The sequence below is a fragment of the Halyomorpha halys genome, unplaced genomic scaffold (assembly GCF_000696795.3).
Source record: "Halyomorpha halys isolate HHAL.00 unplaced genomic scaffold, Hhal_1.1 Scaffold64.1, whole genome shotgun sequence".
Classification (NCBI taxonomy): domain Eukaryota; kingdom Metazoa; phylum Arthropoda; class Insecta; order Hemiptera; family Pentatomidae; genus Halyomorpha; species Halyomorpha halys.
Window position 1 is genome coordinate 1,900,048 of NW_027116348.1, and position 21,960 is coordinate 1,922,007.

The 21,960-nt window shown below is 28.1% G+C and overlaps 1 protein-coding gene across 1 annotated transcript; it reads left to right on the forward strand.

Moving 5' to 3' along the window:
* The first annotated feature begins 30 nt into the window (after positions 1–30).
* LOC106692629 (aminoacylase-1) lies at positions 31–19,515 on the forward strand. Its single transcript, XM_014438681.3, has 9 exons — positions 31–200; positions 625–794; positions 6,342–6,513; positions 7,371–7,517; positions 8,326–8,513; positions 11,314–11,415; positions 13,641–13,768; positions 15,348–15,408; positions 16,099–19,515. The coding sequence occupies exons 1-9, from the start codon at positions 125–127 to the stop codon at positions 16,240–16,242; spliced, it is 1,188 nt and encodes a 395-aa protein (XP_014294167.1). The 5' UTR covers positions 31–124; the 3' UTR covers positions 16,243–19,515.
* Positions 19,516–21,960: the final 2,445 nt, after the last annotated feature.

Genomic DNA, 21,960 nt, shown 5'->3' on the forward strand with positions numbered 1-21,960 from the left:
GTGGGGAGGGGTTATAATGTGGCAACACTGCGGTGTTTATAAATGGCGACCTTCTCGTTAAAGTTGTAGTTATTCTTAAGGTATTGGTTAAATTATTTCCTCTTAGAGGTTAATTAGTGGTATCATGACAGAGCATGTAGCAGTAAAAAACTTTAGGGAATATCTTAGGATTCCGTCCGTTCAGCCAAACGTGAATTATGGTAAGTCTTATTTTTGACATCTATCGCTCTTAAAAATCGTCCGGTATATTTACTTTATCCCATAAGTAATTGACATTGTACATTGATTTCTTCTTTCTTTTATTTCTTAATCATCGCACATATTGATTGTTACGTTGCTAAAAAATAATTAAATCTTTTGATGACAAATTTTGTATGCACAACTTTCATGTCTTTCACATTATCCTCTTGTTTCTTTCTTATATATAATGTCAGTGTATGATAACCATTACTTAATATCCTGGTTTTGGGTTTCAGTCTAGCAGAAATCAACAAATGGCTTAAATTTGTTGGAATTCATGAAGTTTAGCTTTCAAAGTAACAGTTGACATTTTCTGGTGGGACATACATACGTGAACTTATTATCTTAATTTCATTTGGTTTTCCATTTATATTTTATTTATAGATGCTTGCGTTCAGTTCCTCAAAAAACAGGCCGCTAGTTTGGGCCTACCGGTGACACTTTGTTTTCCAACACCTAAGAAACCAGTGGTGATAATAACATGGGAAGGAACCGAACCGAAACTCCCTTCAATATTACTCAACTCACACATGGATGTGGTTCCTGTTTTCCCAGTAAGTAAATTTGTTTATCTTATTGCAGTATTAGTAAGGAAGGCTTCGAAATTTGATATGGTTTTGTGATAGTTTGTGTTATCATTTGTAATTTCTTATCATCAATTAATGTATATTTATTAACTGGTATTTGCTGTCAACTGAATTCTGCTCTTTGTATTTAATATATATATATATTAAACCCAATTAATACAATTATTTCAAATTCTTTATCTTGCAATTTAAACATTCAACATTCATTAGCAGTCATGATAGTGACTTATCTGAATCCTTCAGAGTTTGGTTAGTTATAAACAAGGAAATACTTTACTAAATAAATTTGTTTTGGAATATGTTTTTATATCTTTAAAATCATCTTTTGTTAATATTAACGATTTTAAGTCAGAAAAACAATAGAATTGCCAAAATATAGGACTTTTTTTTTTTTTTATTTAAATTAAAGTTGCAAGCCTATAAGCTGCTTATAATCAAATAATTTTTTTTATTAAGAGTGTCATGTCCCCTAGCGATTCCTGAAGTCTTTGTTGTTTTTATTCAGTCATAATGCTGTTTTGTTGAAGTTAGTGTCTTTCGTAACAGCATTGTGAAATTAATTGTACCTAGTTATTAATTGTCAAAATGTAATGTGATTTCTGCCAATGGACAGCTGAATCGCACATGATCTTCTTGTTTCAATTAATCACTGATTTGCTTAGTTAATAGCATAAACAACTTAAAATATAGATCTCTCTCTCTCTCTCTCTCGATATATATATTTTTTTTTTTCATTGGATGTATTTAAAAGAAAGTATCCATGGACTGGGGTTTCTTTTTAGTTTGGGGTAGTCTACTCTCCTCTTACTATGATGGAGAAAGAAAATCCAGTATTTTTTTACTATTTTTGGAGTAGGGCCAGAATTGAAAAAAAATGAAATATTTTTTTAAAAATTGTGCCGCTAATAAATCATACAAAGCAGCAAAATGTTCTTTTATATTTTAATTGCTTGAACTGTCTTATATAAGTAAACTAGGAGTATGATACTGTTAAACTACTTAAATCTCTTCCATAATATAAGGATCTATTGCTATTTTAGAGCTTCCTAATTTTATACCATATGAAGCCTCTAATAATTATAAAACATTTGAATTTTGATGTATAATATCTGTCCATCTTAACTTGTAGGCTGATTTTTTGTACCATGTTATCAGTATTGATACATATGTTCTGAGAGTGACAAATGATTAAATAAAGCAGGGGTTTCCACTCTGTACCACTTCTGGTGTACAAAGACGCTTTAGGTGGTATGAGAGCAAGCACAAAGAAGTCATGGATACACTTACCTTATTAATACATTCAATGGAAAAAGACATTTTTTTTCTTCAATTATTTTTGAATGTACCAATCATAAACTAAATAAAAATAAAACTACTATTATTGCCATTCTTTGTGGCAATGTAGTGAGGCATGATACTACTAACTCTAAGGACCTAGGTTCGAATCCGGCTGGACAGAAAATTATTTTCTGTTACATTGTAGCAGTGAGTCAGCCCTGTGGGTTCTGAAGCCCTCCTTGGGTCATAAATTTGGTACCCTTAATTGGGTAAAAATTTGGCGGTCGAGCGTGATTCTGACCAAATCACCTCCTAGCACAACCGTTGGTCTAGTAACAGTACTTCCTTACAAAGTATGGAATCCCTAACCTTTCATGGGTTGTAGCGGTACAGATTTCATTTTTTTTTAATTACTATTCTTAAAAATTAGAATTTACAAAACTATTATCCTTCCTGCTGTTCAAGACAGATGTGAAAGGTGGCCTCTTACATCAAGGGAGGAACAGTGCCTTATGGTTTTTGAAAACAAAGTATTGTATAAAATATTTGGACTGAAGGATGTGTTAATCGGGGAATTCATAAGGCTACACATTGCCAAATTGCCTGAACTGCATTGAATTGGCAAGTAGTATTGGTATTAAACCTTTGGGTTTGCAAAGCATTTATTATTTTGTAAATCAACACAATTTGCTACCAACTAAAAATTATTTATGCCTTTTTTCACAGTGTCAAAGTTTCTGATTATTGATGGTTACATGTTTGCAGAATTTTTGCTTTGTTTTCAATTTTCTAATTGTTGCTGTTCGGTCAAATTGATAAACTTTTGATTTTGAATTTTAGAGCTTTAATTTACTATTCTCTTATATGAATTCTGAACTTTTGTTCATAAGCTTGTTCTTATATTTTTGTTTGAAGATGAAATTTTAATATTGAAATCATCAGTTCAGGTAGTGGTATGCTCAGTTTCATGAAAATTTGAGGCAGTATGCCCATTTTTCTGAATATTATATGTGTAATGTTAGTGACTAAATCTGGGAACCCTGAACTGAAGTAACTATAGTATGTGTTAAGAATACTTCTGTTCATTTTAATGTGTTTTGAGGATGGTATGTTTGTTGATTATCGTGAATCTGTCTTTCCCTTCCCTATTTTCTCGTTTTTAACCTAAAGGCATGGTTTAATCCTGCTAGAAGTTACAATTCTGTATTAATTTAAGCTTGATCCCTCAATAAACTATAATGGAGTTGGCATTGTGTTTATTGTCGTACTGGAATTGGTTGCTGTTTATTGAGCAAAACTCTTCCGACCTTCAACACCATTTTACATCAGCTAGAGTTGCTGTATTGGATAATGAGTTTCCTGTAATGTATTGTGTAATTTATTCATTAAGCTGAAGTTTAATGGTCATGGTCCTCTTATGTTTGTGGTATACTTCTATAAGATATCTCATTTCATTATTAAATTTAGTTCCTTTTTATTCATAACTTATCATAAAATAAAATATGGGTTTTAAAAAAAACAAATTGCTTCCTGGAACAAGATTTTAACTCCAATAAAATAATATATATATATATATTAATAGATGGCATTCCTGAAATGAGAAAGGAATAATTGTTTGTTTGTTCATGTACTTAGGCATTGTTTATGGGATGAAAAGGGAGCAGCTATTGTATTTTATAGATTTATTTCATTTTACTTAAGAAAGAGTTATATAGTATATATTGAATCAAGGGCAAAAAAACTTCATAAGGCCAGTTGCTAATATTATTTTATTATATTATAGTTATTATTAAATTCACTTAATCACATTTTATATGTTTATTTTAGCTATGTTTTTCAATAATTGCTTTTCAGATTTATTTTTTATAAAAAAAATCAGATCTGATATATTATTGATTTTTCCTTTGATTTGATGATTACAGACAGAGGTATATTATTGATTTTCATATTAATTTTTAATGAAAACATCGAACTAGATAAAGGTTTTTATATTTATCATAATATTATTCTTTAATTATTTATTTTCCTTATTTTATATCTTAATTTGTATTATTTTTAAGTTATAATGTGAGGGTTTTTTCTTTTTTAATTACATTAAATTAAAAACTAGTAAAATAATAGATTATAATAACGAACAAAATTAGATCAATTAATTTAATTTAAAATATACAGTTTGATAAAAATAACAAAACAAAAAGACTGTTTTTTTTCTATTTTATTATATATCAAATGGAATGAAAGGTACTTGGATGAAGTACCTAGTTTAAAGATAGTACTTTCTTTCAAATTGTTTATTATCGCCAGTTTCAAATCGTGGTTGATACTCAACATTTTTTTATGACAGACAACTGTTGTATTTTGTCTGGGAAAGACTTTTAGTGAATCAATTTCTGACTGTCTTCCATGTTTTAATGTTATTTAAAGAATCACCTCTATCAGTAAATGATTTATTTATTATTGAGATAGGTTTCATATCAAAACAACAGTCCAGTGTGAGATTTTTACTGGTTCTTTATTAAAGTTCTTAAATCTATTTTAATTTTTAAAAAATAATATTAAGGTTTGTTTGTTTCTAATTCGATTGAGTTTGCTGATAAAAAGTTTTCAAAGATAGAAAAAAAAATTAAAATAATTTAGTCAAAGTAAAAATGTTTTCACGTCTTGTTTCTGATTTATCCAGTACAAAAATGACTGTCAGCTATTCTGGTAGTGGTGGTAAATGCTTTAGCTGATAATCAAAATCACAATTTTTTTCCTGGAATTTTCAGAAATTTTTTCATTGAGTTACTGTTTTCTTGTGAATATGATTTTTAATTTTTGACCTCATTACTCTTCTAAGCTACCTGATATATATTGTTGACAATATTTAATTTATGATCTTAATAAATGGATTTGAAAGTCGATGGTTAGTGTCTAAAACGTTTTCTAATCATTTAATTAACTTGTTTGAAGTCTGTCCAATAATTTAATTGATAACTGCCATTCAAAAATATGAAGTCAATAATTGTGCAGTTTTACTTTTGGGTAAATTTATCCTCCTAATTCTTGAAAAGATCAACTATTTTATTTGAATAAATCTTTCAGGTTGTTGTCAAATTCATTCTTAACACTTTATGAATAGTCCTTAAATGTTTAAATTCATGTAGAATTTAAAGATGCTACATTAGGGTCATTCTAACAAAAAAAAAGAATGTTTTGAACCTTACCATCTCAGATTTGTCCTTAAAAAATCAGGTATTAAAATACTTCAGGAAGCATTACAAAAAAAATGTCTGTCAAGTCTCAAAGAAAGTAAAGGAGATGGGTCTGACTTTAATTTCGAAATTAATTACTTTATGTATGTATTTGAAGCTGATAAAGAGTTTTTGGGTGGAATAGTTACACAGAAATCTTAATAAGTTCATTTCTTACCTTTTAAAATCTCAAAAGTCAAATTTTAACCATTCATTGTATACACCATTAATCAATAATGGGTTGATCATTCCTTGTGAATTCATAAATAAGGTCAAAACACCATCAGATTTTCTAGAAATTTGGTCCTAATGTCCTATTGCTATTGTTATCTTAAAATGTGAAATTATACTGGAGTATGTCTAGTCATTTTTGAATTACAGACCTATAAAGTTCTCATAGTCTTATAATAAAAAAGTAGTATGACATAGTTCTATCAAAATTGTTTTTAAAGGAAACTGTTATTGTGAAGCTTAGTTTCACGAAATTATGGTAATAGCAGTTAAAACATTGTCAGGCAACAATTGATAATATTTTTTACTATATAGTAGTTCTGTGCTTCATTTAGTAATGCTGTTGCATTATTTCATTGAAACAATTTATTATTTAGTATAATTAATATGTAAATTATAATAGCCATATATTTATTTGTGATTATTCTAAAATTAATATCTATCATTACTATTATTAATTTTGATTCATTATTACAGTTATTATTTTTTTATTTAAATATTATTGAAATTAAAATTACTACTTATTGAAAAGCTTAAGCAAAGTTTTTTTTTAACGTATTAGTTAAGCCTTTATTCATGTTTGTGTTAATTATAATGGAATTGTTTGAAAATTATTTTAATAATGTTTAGTAAGTTATGATGATTAAAAGGAACATTAATTCACTACTTTTAAGAAAGTAATTAATTTTTAAAGGTGTATAAGACACTAAATTCTCATATTAATTCTTAAAGATTTTATTATTCTAAAATTAAAACTTATATATTATCTAAGGAAAAATGGACCCATGATCCTTTTGGAGCAGAGAAAGATGCTAATGGCAACATCTACGCCCGTGGTGCCCAAGATATGAAGTGTGTTGGAATTCAATATATTGAGGCTATTCGCAGACTGAAGGAAGAAGGAGTCAGGCTGAGACGGACTATTCATATGTCATTTGTTCCAGGTAGAGTTCATTACTTTATTTAAAAATTAGTTTAATTTAACTTTGTTGGGATATAATGGGATGTAATGAGATTAGTAAACCTGTTGGGATGGCAATGGGAAGCAGTCAAAAAATTGGCATCTGATAAAGATCTATGGTTAAAATATGTGACATCCATATGTTTCAAGGGAACAATTTTGGTTGCGTCTTTCTGTCTATTCTCAAATTTTTGTCTGGGAAAAATCAATTGAACCATTTATCTGATTTTAATAAACTTTTAAGAGAGAGATTATGTGAGTTGGTACCGGTTGATTTCTTATTAATTTTATCAGTTTTCATCCACCAGTTTCACTTAAACATGCATAACTATATTTTCCTTGGCACATATATTTCTTAGAAAGCTCGTCTAATCTATCCTAAATTTAAAGGAAAGTTGGGGGTTAGTGTAGTATGGTCTAGTAAAAATCTTATCAAATTTCATCAAATACTTTATCTTAACCATAAGAATTGGAAAAAAGATAATTTCCAAAAAAATAAATTTTCTAAAAAGATGATGTGTTAAAAAAAGAAGATATAAATAATGGGAAAGCTATATTGACTCATGTACTTGTGTTAAAAAAGAAGATAAAAATAATAGGGAAGCTATATTGACTCATGTACTTAAAAATAATGGGGAAGCTATATTGACTCATGTACTTGGGAGAAATTTTTCACTTATTTATCTATGTTCTGAATTTTAGATATTTTTACTACTAACTATAACTTCTTTTTTAAAGGTGGTCTAGTTTTGAATGTAATTTTGCAGATTTTATTATTTTCTTTATCCTTTTGTATCTATTTTATGTTTAATCAACACCTCTTTTTGTTTACTTATTTAGATGAAGAGATTGGTGGTGAAGATGGAATGGGAAAATGGGTTACAATGCAAGATTTTCATAATCTAAATATCGGTTGTGCTCTTGATGAAGGAATGGCTAGCGTTGATGAAACATATTTATTGTTTTATGGAGAAAGATCAATTTGGCGTAAGTTATCACAATTTTTTTAACTGTTTTCTTTTCTTGTAATAACAAAAAATAAAAGATGTTCGCCATTCAAGTTCCTTGTTGTTGATAAAATTTTTAACTTATGTTATGTACAAATTTAAAGCACAATGTTAAAAATCGATCATAAATCAATCAAAATCGAAAATAGATCTACTTAAGAAAACATAATATGGAGGTAGATGTGGAAAAAAAAAAAAATTGACCAAAATATTACTGGAATATGGAAAATCAAGCTGTGGGACTGGGAGAAATAATTCTTAGAACTTTTTAATTCCAATCACAATCCAATTTTTTTTTTTTTAAAAATGAGCCACAAAATGACTATATACTAAACATGGTACATCGAGAGGATTATACTTCAAATGAAAAAAGTAATTGTGTAGGCATGCTAGAATAATTTAAAAAAGAAACAATTTAGGCTTGAAATGAAAGAGACAAGTATTGTCAACAGCAGAACTCCAGAGGTTTATTTTCTTCAGCATTATATGTACTATTTAATGACTAATATACATTATTACACAAGTCTATTAAATCCATTGTTTTATTATGCCTCTGTTCCTTACGTCTTCTACTTCACACTCTTCTTGGCTTAATGAACAGAATAGTTTACTTTTTCTCGTTTTGGTACTTCTTCTTAAGATGACCTAACTTGGTTACCTTGAATTGGAAATCTTTGTTTTAGTTGGCTAAATATCTATTCTATAATAACTCTTTCCTTTGTATGAATCTTTCATTAGCTATTTGTCAGTATAATAATTCATAATTTGAGCACCTTCATTGTTAACAGAAGTTCATATCCATTGTCCGGGGACACCAGGTCATGGTTCATTGCTTCTGCCTGAAACTGCTGGAGAAAAAGTTCGTTACGTTATTGATGCATTCATGGATTACAGGGCAAAAGAAAAATCTAAGCTTGAAGCCAATCCTCATCTTAGTATCGGAGATGTTACCACTATTAATCTCACCAGAGTTAAGGTAAAAAAAATAAGAGGTAAAAAAGTCTAATGATTTGAGGAACGCAAAATGGGTTAGTAACAATGAGGGGGAATCAGGATCAAATTAAATAATGATAATTTTTATCTATATTATGTGTCAATAATTATTTTATTTACTTAGAATAAATTATGAAATGTTAACCTCTTACTCAAATTACGTAGATTAACATTTTTTACTCATAAAAATGGTGTTAAATATAGGTCATTTTTAAATTTTTTTTTCTCATCATAGTTTCACAATGTAATTATTTTTGAATATGACAATCTGATGTAATTTTCGCTTCTTCATTATTCCCCAGCATTCTTTTTTTTTTTTTTTTTTTTTTTGAATGCTGTTAGGCTTGTTATAATATAAGAAATTTTTGCGGATCATTCAGTCGCAGAAGACTTTAAATTAAAAAATATAAAATGAAAGGGTACTCTTTATTTAAGTACTTACCTCGTTCTTTTCTTAAGTAAGGTAAGGTGGAGAATGTATATTTTTGGAACAAGAGCATAACAGATTGTTTTAAAAACAGTTATTGATATCTTACAGTGCTGAGCTGTAGTGGAAAACTCGGCAAGTATCTTCCCTGTTAATGGCCCACCATAAGAAAAGTTTGTTGATCATTTTACGTGTTGAATGTTATTTTCCCTCCTGATTTTGAGCATCTAGGTTGGCTGTTATCAAAGCAATTCAGCATAATTAATCTTAGTTGGAATTATTTTCCAATGTTTTAATAATTTGAAACTGTATAGACTTAATTTGTAATTAAATATTAGTAATCACAATATTTTTTTAATTGGTATGGTCTGAACTTGTCCCTTAAAACTTTTTGTGATGGGGTAAGAGTAGATGGAAGAGCTTATTGTGGACCATATCCCGTTCTATTATATAGCGTAGTCTTATTGTAATGTTTTTCCAGTACAATTTATATTCTCCTTTCAGTCCCTTGACTTAACAGGAAAAAATAACTCAATGAAATTTCAGCCAGTTAAAATTATATTTGCTGGGTTGAAATATCTTACTCTAAGAGCAGTTAAATTTGAAGAAAAGAAAAATAATCTATGCCTGTATTGGAACTTGCGATTTAATAAACTATGAAGTGAACTAAGTAATTATTTGTTATGTTGCTCTTAAGAGAGCTATTGAATGGCTTGTTTAATGACATAGTTTTAACACTATCTATAAAATTAAAATTTCAATAGTCTTCCAATGTGCTGGAATTTTATTTTTTAAGTACTAATTTTAGGATAGTATTAAATTATTATATTGAGACATTGTTGTAATCAGCAAGGTTATAAAGAAAGTATACATGTTTGAAAACACAAAAATGATTTTCTTTAATTATTAGGTACAGTTAAAGATGTAAGTACGATAAATTTCTAAAATTCCTAAAATTAAAAGTAATTATACTTTGATTTTGAAATTTTCTTTATTTTTTTTTTTTTAATGAAAACTGCCTTTGAGTTTTAGTTAAATATTCGCTTGTTATTACCCTTTTAAATACCATCAATATATATTTTTAAATTGGTTTTTTCCGTGTACTGTACTATCAAATTAAAAATATCAATTCAAAAATGGTTGAGGCTCATTATCAATAATCAACATAATAGGTTTTAAAACTTCAGCAACTTTTATCTGCTCCTCCAAGTAGTGTTTTAATTAGTGCATTAAAAAAAGTTATATTTTCAAACAATTTCACGTTTGTCATTATACTCTGAAAATATTTTACTTATTTATTGTAAATGAGGTCTATAATTTGATTCTGATTCCGGGACTAATAAAAGTTTATATATATTATATAATTTTATATTTTATGGCTACTAAGTTATGAGTGCACTTGTTTTCTAATTCCAGATAAAAAATTTTTTTTTTACTAAATATTTTGGAAATCCAAAATTTTTTTGTTAGGTTTAGTGTACAAAATATAGTTTTGTTTTATATAAAAATTTGGCATCACCATTTTTATTCCAAGTTATAACAGTCCAACTTGAACCTTTTTTTTTTATTAATATTCTTTTCTTTATTTTCTTTCCTTTGTTTTATTGAATGAAATTAAGAATGGCTTGATCATTTTTGTTTATTGATCTATATTAATTCTACCATTTTGCCATACTTTATTCTTCATCTTTTAATTAATGTTAAATTTATTTTTGTTCCATGACGTCGCACTGATAAATAATGAAATGAATCATATAGATCACTAATGATGGCAAAATTAGCAGGGAGTTTCGTCGATTTTTATGAAGTAATTTACAAACATAACACCGTTTCCTCGGAACTTTGTGTTAAATGTATGCATCGCTTGTATATATTTAATGCTGTTTGATGGCAGGGTATTGAAGAAGTGTTTTAATATAACTTTATTTGTTCATTATTCTAATGTATGTCGTGTACATTTTTAATCAGTGTGTAATGTTACATGTCTATCATTAGTGAGAGGTATGTAAAAACCTTTCTTTATCTTTTTAAATTAAAGGAAAAAATAAAAAATTAAATGTACACTATTAAATATTTGATTCAATTTAGTTTTGTTTTATTAGGTTTAAAAAAAAAATTGAAATTTTTTTTCAGATTTTTTTTGTATGTAACACATTTTTATTTTCTATTTATTTATTTATTTATTTGTATTTGATATGCTTACTATTCATTTGTTTTATTATTACAATGTGATTCCTGTATAAAATTATAATAAATAAGAAACAGTCACTTAATTAGTTAAGAAACCATATCATTGAGAGTGATATTGGTTTGGTTTTGGGGTGGTGGGAGGGTTTTGACTTTATTTATTGTTAAGGGAGGCGTCCAGAACAACGTTGTTCCACCAGAACTGATTGTTGGCTTTGATTGTCGTCTCTCACCCACTACTGATTTTGAAACTTTCGAGAAGTGGATCATGGTAAGATTGAATAATTACTCTAGCTATTTTGCTTTAAATTATGACTTTATTTATTTATTTTTAAACGAAAATATGTTAATAACCAACCAATAAATGTTGTTTAACTCTTAAAAACAAATTTTATTTAATTGCTCAACTTTCTGGTCTAAATATAACTCTGATGGTTGTGCTCATCATTCTAATTCCCTTTTTTTTTATTATTGAAACTTCTTCACCGACATTCTACAACTCAAGAAAAAATTATCTGGGAGTAAATTGATTTTGTGACATGAGATGAAATGGAAATGACAGTAGGGGGGTTCAATTTCAGCAGGAAAAGTTTAATATTGTTACAGGAGACAATCCTAGCAATCCTGGCAGTGCCTAATAGGTTAAGCGGTGCTATGCATGATTGAGTGTGCTCCTGTTAACTTATTCTTTCTTATTACAATTTAAAACATTTTCATGCTAGAATTGATGTTTCAATTGGTAGGAATGGCTGTTCTATTCTAATTATTATAATTTTTATTCTGGAACTTAATATTTCAGACTACAAAAAGTAATGCATGTTCTTTATCTATATAGTATTTGTATTTGGTGGGGGAAAAAGTCTGGCAAATGGGCCTGTGGGTCCTTTTTGCCTACCTCTGACGGCTACCTAGGTTGCCGCCACGTACTAACCAAGGTGGGAGTGTCTAGATTCATTCTTCGGGACCGCCGAAAAATGAATATTTAACTGCTCCAGGTGGGAATCGAACCCACAACGTTCTGATCCGAGCGCACTGGGACCTGCACCCCAACCCGCACAGCCATCACGTCCCTATGTATATAGTAAAATTTTAATACATTATTTCATTTCCAGAAGTTTCACTTCTGTCGGCATCTGACTATGAGTTTTTATTATTTTTAAAACAACACACATAGAAATATAATAAAATTAAACTGAATACTAGTTATATTAATTTATACTTATTAAATATTAAATTTCAATCTTTTAAACATTTTTAATTTTCGCTTTATTGCCATTTGATCCGAGGAATATTTGGAATATAGAGAAAAGCATATTTTATTTATTTAAGAAATGCAATTTTTTATATAATAAAAATAACTTAAATTTTAAATAGTAAAGCATAAATCTAATATAAATATAAAATGTACAAAATATATATATATTTTTTTTTTATTATTATCTTTAAATACTTGTTGGTTGATATTCCATTGAAGTTCAATCCGTTGAGTTGGTTTCCTTTTTGAAAAATTCCACTTCACTATTTCAGTTGAGCTGTCTCGAAATAGTTTACTTCAATAATTATTATTTCTACTTGATCATGATCATTAATCATAACTTAATTCACCATTTCCCAGTTCACTTATATTTGCAAAGTTATTAAATTTAACATTTGATAATTATCACAATTCAATAAAACATTTCCGTCATTTTTAAAAAAAATAATTTTTTTTTATCAAAATCTAAATGTTTGTTCGTATTTCGAGGTTTTAGACAAGACTCCCACATCTTCCAAATTCTTTTAACAATTGAATTATGTTTCTTTTTATTATCACTTTTTTATATCTTTACATTAAAAAATAAATGAAATCGGCTTTTGTTTGATTCAGACTGCTTTATTCTGGTGTCTTCAGAAAATTTTGCTTTAATTAGCAGTTATCAAATATTTAAATTTATGACTTATAATAAAGGCTTAGCCAAACAGGTTTGATGCCGATACTATCAATTACTGGCTCCACACGTCTAACCAATGACGCCTGTCCAAATCTATTTCCATATCAGTCTTGATGCAATGCTCCCACCTACGCATCGTCTACTCCTCACCCATTTACCTGTCGGTATAGTTTATTAACATTTTAGGGATTTGTTCATCTCTATGCCTTACAAATTTATGACTCAAAATTACAAAATATATTATGTACAGTTGATCAAATAAATGTTATATATTCATAGAATGCATTAAATCTAATTACCCTATATTTCAAAAGAATCGTTTATAAATCGTAAATAATTTTTAATTTTAAATTATGAAATAAATTATAACTTTTTACATACAAAATGTTCACATTTTCTTTTGTCATCAAAATTATAATATTTCTGTTTTATTATTGATATTAATTCATTTTTTCTGTATTTTTCATATTCTTTGTACTATTCATGGTAACAGTTAACATTTTTTTAAATTTTATTTTGCTATGGACATGAAATATCACTTATATTGATAAAATTTATTTCATAGGAAGTTTGTGCGAAGGCTGGGAAGGAAGTGTATCCTGAATATCAACAAAAACAGAATGCCAAAGCATTGACTAAGTTAGATTCTTCTAATCCTTACTGGATTACTTTCAAAAAAGAATGCGACAGACTGTAAGCATTTAATATTTTATTTATAATATTGATACAGTTTAACTTTATTGTATTTATTCACTGTAATTCAGAATAATGTGCTTTGGACAAACAAATATTTGGAAATATTTAATTAGTATTATTATTACTCTTATTTTTCATTCTGTTTAGTGGAAAAGGCTTCCACTTGAAATCTTTAATTCTAAAGTGTAATCGGTTATCTTCTCTAAGGGTCTCAATGTTAATCTGGTCTTTAATTTCTATTTCTTGTACATTCTGTTTTCTTTTTTATTCTTTTATTTATTGATGTTTATAACTGTATTTACATTAAAATATGTCTAGTAAATTTGATTGAATTTTATAATGGAGTGATACTGGCATATAGAGAAACTACCCATTGGTAGCACTCTTATAGTTTTATGCATCAGGAGGTCTCGAGGCCATCTTCTTTTCAAGCGCCTCCGAGGATTGTCAGGAATGGAAGAGGAAGTAAGGTTAGAAACTAGAGGGTTTAGGTGGTTAGGGAGTTTATAATGGAAGGATTGATATCTGGTTTGGGCTAGATCGGTTAGATACATAACATTAAGGTCTTGATGGAGGATTTTATTTGTGACAAAGTAAGGAGCATTGAGGATTTTACATACGATTTTGTATTGTAAGGATTGGATATGAGAGAAATCCGAAGATTTTTGTTGAGCCCCACGACTAGGCTCCATGTGTCCAGATTGTCCTTATTATAGTCATGTAGATCAGCCTTTTGTAAGGGATTGGAAGTTTAGACCATTTGTCTAGTAAATGCTGTAATAGTAGGAAGTCAGCCTGCTGTTTCTGTCTTTTCAGTCTTGTGGGAGGATTCCAAGTTAGTCAGTTGTCCAGATGTAGTCCAAGATAGTGGATCTTATCTACAAAGGTAAGAGAAACATTATTAAAGGATACTATAGGGCAGTTGGTAGGTTTACGATAAAGGGTAAAGGTGATTTGTTGAGATATATATTTATCCTCTAATTTCAACACCATTCTTTGAGGGCTATGTAATGGGATTGAAGAGTTTAGGATGCCATTAACGGGTTATTATTGGCTGCAAACACATATGTCTCATCAACATATGTGGTGAGGATAGTGTTAGCATTGGTTTTACGTCAGCTGTTTTTACTCTGTAGAGGATGGGACCGAGGATACTACCTCGAGGAACACTAGCAGACTGAGAGTAGAGGGATGAATAGGAATCATTGTAGTTTACTTTAAATAATCTATCAGTGAGAAAGGATGTAGGAGGTAGGAATTTACGGAGTAAGTAAATCAAACTCTGGTGCCAAATTCTGTCAAAAGTGCATTCAAATATTTTTATGTAATCAGTATATAATTCTCATACTCTTTCTTTTAAAGCAATAATTATTATCCATGAAGATTCAATAATTAATCTCTGAAATTTAAATAATGATTTGTTAGAAGTACAAAATTTTAATTTATGTTAATATTCATCTTGTTATTTAAGTTTAAATGATTTTAGTTATTGATACTCACAACTTATTACAGTTAATAGAATTTTGAATATTGTTTGAAGATGTTAATCTTTTGTGGTTTTCTTTTATCTTTCCAGTGGTTTGAAACTAAAAGAAGCTATATTTCCTGGAGGTACAGACAGCCGCTTTGTCAGAGATGTAAGTCACTTATTTTCTTTCAAGTATTTTTTTTTTTACATATATAATCTTAATTTTAATAATAAAAGGCTTAAAAACCCAAAGTGTTGATGCTATCACCAATCCCTGTTTACACACATCTGTATAATGACTCCCGTCAAAACCTAAATCCACTAGATCATTCTATATCAATTGTCAACAGTATTGTAAACCTTTTTGAAATTAATATTAAGCTGATGGACTACACTATTGTATACTTTTTTTTCTCTAATTTTTGCTGTACTGAAATAAATGATTTGTTTATGAATTGAACAGTTACCACTGCCTAAAACCAGACTGTAGTATCGGATAATTAGTCAAAAGTATAGATAGATTGTTATCATAGTAGAAATTTTAAACTTAATCCATTTCATTTATTATAAAACAATTATAGTTAATTTTAGCATAAATTGTTACTAGCAATTAATGTTGATTCATTTACCCAATTTTTTATGTTAATAAAGTAAACCTATGTAGTTCATCTATTTTGAATAAGGATAGTGGAACAATGTAATTGTCAATTTCATATCAAAGGTTCTTAAGTAATTAGTCTTTTACAGTGTTCTGTTTTAATTGTTGTCTGGTTATTTTTTTAATATTATTGAAATATTTAGCTCTATTAATAAACGGTCATCTCTCAATCTTTTCTGGATTTTTTTTTTTTTTCCACAGTTGGGAATACCAGCTTTTGGGTTCTCTCCAATGAACAAGACTCCTGTGCTCCTACATGACCATGACGAATTTTTGAGCGAGTCCACATTCCTAACAGGGTTGGATATTTATACTAAACTAATCCCTGCCTTAGCTGGTTCCTGATCCCCACTTGGCAAGCGGGATAGAGCTATGTTCGAGTCCTGCTAGCCACTCCCGTGTGCCATAATAGAACTAATCTAAGTTTGTATTGTCGCTCATAATGTAAAATGTTCTAAGATCCTTTTATTTTTATATCTAATTTTTTTGCTTTATAATTAACTTTCATTTTCTAATCATAATTTTACTGATGGTTTCATAGCTCACTGTTAAAGAGTTCAAACTTTTTGTCAGTTAGTTTGGTATTAATAACATTTAAGGTGGGCAGAATTTTTTAAAAAGATTTTATCACTTCATATATGACTTTCATAATTTATTTAAATTTTTTCAATACTGTAATTTTGCTGTTTTTTCTATAAATATAAATTTAAATTTTTTTAGACCAAGTTACATATGGTATAGCTTTTTTGTTATTTTTTTTTCAGATAACATTTTGAGATCAGTTTTGGTATAAACTATAATTTTTTTTTCATCTATTAATTGCTGAACATGTCAAACATGTTATATTTTGGACTGTAGACTGAAGAGTTTACTTGTTCATTTGTTTGTTTTATTCTTGTTTCTTGCTAATTTATTACCTATATCAGCAAAAGGTGAAGGTTTACTCTTTATAAATTTTTAAATCATAGTAGTTGCCATTTGCTATTGATTTAAAGGAATTCTTAGAACATTTTATTTTGATTTGAACAGTATTCTACGAGTGTAAGATTTTCATTAAATTGCTCTGTTGCAGCTACTACTTGATAGATTAGTGGTGGTAATATATACATCCGCATGACCAAAATTAGACATTTTAGTTTTCTTAAGCATTGACATTGGCTAATGATTTTTTATTTATAATTGTTACGAACAATTGATACATCTTTAAGAGTTATTAGAACGAACAAATTCAATGATCTATTATCAACAAATATTTTGTTAAGAATCAAGTAGAGATTCTGTTGGTTAATCTTTACAACCCTATTTTTTTGTTATTTTTTTTTTTAAGTTAAATGTTAAATTTATGAAATGGGCTTTGTTAACTTTTTATATATTATATATATGTATATTTTGTTTTATTTACATGTTTCATTAATGTTTAAGGTTTTTATCGAAAATTTATTAATCCTTCGATATATCATTTTTCGATATATCATCATGTTTCTTTGGTAATGGAACAAAGCTGTTAAAGGAGATATGAGTTTGCATTTATGAATTAATTAAATTATGGTGCTGAGTGTTTAATATGTGAACATTTTTATCTGCTGTTTGAGACTTTATTTTGAAAGTTTATTTATTTAAATTTTGATTTTGTATAAATTGTATTGCATTAATTGTATCTTCTAATTTTGCATTAAAATAGCACTTTAAATAAGTAATCTAAGTTTTCAATGAGTTTTTAATTACTAAAAAATGGGTTTGTTCATTAGAAAGTACTGTTTGCATATGCACAATAATAAGTTTTGTAAAGGTCATTCGCAATCATGCATTATAGCTTATAGATTGCAGGATTTGTATCAGTCTCCATCATCATTGCTTTCATGGTTTTCTAGTCTTTTATTTATTCACTAGCATTAGCAATTATTTTAACCTTGGGAAATAAACTAAATTTGATTTTCTGAGTTAATGGTTTTAAAATTTTGATGTGAGGATTATTAGTTCAATGAATTTATAAGCACATAGTTGTCACTCACTGGAAATTTAATTTGTATACCATTAAAACTATCATATCAAAGTTTTTATATTCTTATTTTATAATAATTCATCAATATATTCCGTATTGTTATCATTATCATATTATATGCAGTATCATTATCAATATGTTTAAGTTAATTATGTCTGATTTTATTGAAAAATTTACACTCTTTTCTTGTTTGTCACATATAGATAGAAATTAGTCTCAGTTTTTCATATTATATTTGTAGAGAATTTTAAGTGCTTTGCATATACTGACAAAATTGACATATATTAAATCGTGAAAACATACAGAGCTGGTTGAACTACATTTTCATGTACTGCACGATTTAAAAAGCATTAAAAATATCTATTACCTTATTGTAAGATATTGCTGTTACGTAGTAATCACTATCACTTATTATGGATAAAATAATAGTATAATATAAATTTGTTTTGTAACTATTTATATAAATAATATTTAAAATGGGAAAAAAATAGAATCAAACATGGAAGTGCTTCATAATAAAACATGTAAGATCAGAAGAATCGGTCAACATTTTTTTGAATCTTACTGTAACAAATACTTACAGTTTAAACATTTTAGAATTTCAATCAACACAATAAAATCATTATAATATAACATCAGTTTAAATAACTCATATAATTTTCATATTCATTTGTAACTTGTTCAATTCTACTTTCCTCAGGGTTTTTCTCCATATATAAAAAAATAAATTGATAGTTTTATATTAAATATATATTAAATATATTGAAAAAATATTCATGATTCTTCTGATCAGTAAATTTATTTCTAATATGTTTATAATGTTAGTTAGCATTTTAAGATAAAATCTTCTAAACATATCTTTTCTGTCTTGTAGCAAGACACATTTTTAAATTTTAGTTTTTTTTGTTTTCCTACTCCACAAGGTTACCATTAAGAGATATGATTTTGCTATTAATAATGACGTATAATTTTATTATATTAATATATATTGGAAGTGCTCCAAAGCACTGGGCATGTGCTATCAGAATAGGAGTGGTGTAACTACCATTTAAGCAATAGTTTTCCTGAATTTCTGATCCCTTGCTTTTAATGTCATCGAAATTCTCATGATTATTGTCCATAGATCCCACAATGTAATGCTACAGATTTTTTATTATATTTTTTAATCTCTATTTCTAGTTAGTTACCTTTATTTCTTATCATACTATCATTTTATTAGTTTCATCTATCAAAAAATAAAAATAAGGCAAAAAAAAGTGAAAAAAATCAATTAATTTAGATATTGTATAGTCTTCAAAATGAGTTTTAACTTTATGAAATTAACGAATTAAAATTCGTAATGATATTTCAGAATTGAAATGTATTTATGTTATCCTGTTAATCAGGAGGTATATGTTTTATACATTACAAAGTTGATATTGTTAAATACTTATTATGAACAGAGATATTTATTTTGAGTATATTGTTATTTTTTTTTTTTTGCATATTTTCTTTTAATTTATAAATTATTTGTCTGAAGTATGTACTGTACTGCAAGGAATGTATTATCAGGAGCATTCTAAATGCCCTTTTAATAAATAAACTATATATTGTAATAAATGATAATTAATTGTTGAGTTATTTATTTTTCTGTTAACTGGGCCCTCTGAATTTTTTGCATCCAAAGTTTTTAGGGAAGTCTTGGAAATGGACATCTGTATGTTGCGGGAAGCTTTGAGATTGGGTTAGTATCCATAACAAATATTGCGTAGTTTGCGAGTTTATTTGTTTATCTGATGTTTATGGATTATCGAAATTATAGGGGGCTTACAGAATTGGACCTAAAATGATACCCCGTGCCGATTTGGCATTAATAGGAATGTTTATCATTTTGGCCAACAACTAACAAGCTATTCTCAAGATTCCTTCTTTTTTTTTATATCATGGTAATGGTACCAGTGACTCTCTTCATCATTGTACTGTAGGATGTGCAGGTCTAATGCCTTCTTGATGCTGAGATAGTTTGCTAACAAGGAAAGACAGATAAGCTTTAAATATTTTGAAAAATAATGGTTAAAGGCCTGCAAGAAATAAGTTGGTTTGATAGTTTGTTTAGTTTTGGGATCATCTTTATTATTGATAGCATACTTTATAGCAGTGGTTCCCAATTTTTTTTTTGGTAAAAGTAAAAAAAAGTGGAACCCTTTTTTTTATTTCAAGAAAAGCTAGGATACCTACACAATACCTGTACGACATTGAAGAAAATCTGAGGTAATTCAAATAAAGGTAAATTAAAGACGTTAAGCTGACATAGAATGCACCATTCCTAAATAATTTCGTGGAACCTTGGCTGGGGACCACTGCTCTAGAGAAATGAAAGTTCAAGAGTGGAATTTCGAAATGATGTAAGATTCAGCCATTCTTTGCAAGAATATGTATAGCTTTAGGTGTGTTTAGATCGAAATATTCCGTTCGTTTGTGTTTATACAAAATATTTCGTATGAAGATGTGAGTTATGGGTGATGCATATGAAGAAAGAGGAGAACTGAGAATTTTTTGTTTCTTTGAGCAGTACTTTTTATCAAACAAGTTCTCATGGGGATGAAATTCGTCTGTAACATGAATGACAAATAAGTCCACTTTCTTTTTATCACCTCTAGCCCTTGTGTTTTCGGAAAGAAGTTATTGTGTTGGTAATGTATATTCCTTGTTTGTTGCAAGAGAGAGTTTTATTTTTGTTACTCATCAGTAATTTACAAAGGGAGGCTACACATGTGGATTCACCCCTTTCAATAAAACCCTTTTTAGTCATACTATGTCGAAAAATATTAGACACATGTTCAGGTTCTTGCCAATGCGCCTAAGGAGCCAACAGAAAAAAATAAATATATATAAATTTTTTAAAATTGTTTATATTATCGTATGTCACCTTTTCTCTGTATGTATTTAATAGGTATTATTTACCAATCAATTTATTCGTTTTGTTGTTTTATATAAAATAAGTACAAAGGATTGTTTATTGTATTAAATGAATTTAATTGTATAAAAAAGTTTAAGTTGTTCTTTATTCCAATAGCTAGTTTTTTTAAGTCAATATACAACTAGAACAGGTGGGTTATGACCATACCACATGACCAAATTTTACTTTATGATATTCATTCGACTCATAAATTAATTTCGATTTATTTAAAATTAATTGCATTGTTTACACTAAAATCCACCATGTAGAACTTTTAGGCGAAAAAATACCTATTCGAACAAATATTTTTGATTCCTTCCTTTACTAAATTGATTACCTAATTAGTAGCAGTTTTACGTCCGCCAGAAATGCGATTCCATGTCAAGTTTAGATTATAATGTATTTTTAAATATTGCTCGATTTAACCATTTTAAATATACTCTTCCCGTTTTAAGCAAATATTTCGAAAGTGATATAGAACCGTCGCTACCTGGGGTTTTAGTGGGGCTGCTTAGACGGTTTAGAGTTTACAATATTTTATTAACTAACGTAACCGATATTTTATTATCGAATTAATATGTGGTACTCATTCGACGTAGAATTTATTGCTGTTTAATTTCTTATACTATAACTATTTTGCTAGGATGCACCGTTTAGGAGTTATAGACGAAATAAAAGAAGACCTAATTCGTCACTTTATTAAATTAATTACCTAATTAGTAAGAGTTTTAAAATCGCAAGGAATGTATTTCTGTGCTGATGAATTTTATGTATCTGGCTCCTGTATTATAATGTGCGTTTACACGGTACAGGTTTTACGACAAACTGTTCCTGCAATAGAGTTAAAAAAATTGAAGTTAACCCAAACAGACGAAGAATCGGGATGGAATACTAAAACAACTATTAATGAACTTTTTTGTTTAATGCATTTCAATTTCCATTGTCCTAAAAATTAAGTTTTTTATTTCTAGGTTATTTTTTTTTTTTTATAGAAGAAATTACTGTTCTTATAAACACAATATGTTCTTCTCTATATTCGAATAATTTTCTAGAATCAAAAAGAAACATAGCTAAATATTTTTGAGTGTATAAATATAAAGTTTTATTAATTTAATTTATGGTA

Bases quoted from the DNA above. Each gene is read 5' to 3' on its own strand.
- LOC106692629 (XM_014438681.3), top strand. From the start codon at position 125: ATGACAGAGCATGTAGCAGTAAAAAACTTTAGGGAATATCTTAGGATT. The intron at 8,514-11,313 runs GTAAAAAAAATA...TTTATTGTTAAG, and splicing joins TTAATCTCACCAGAGTTAAG to GGAGGCGTCCAGAACAACGT. The intron at 13,769-15,347 runs GTAAGCATTTAA...TTATCTTTCCAG, and splicing joins AAAAAAGAATGCGACAGACT to TGGTTTGAAACTAAAAGAAG.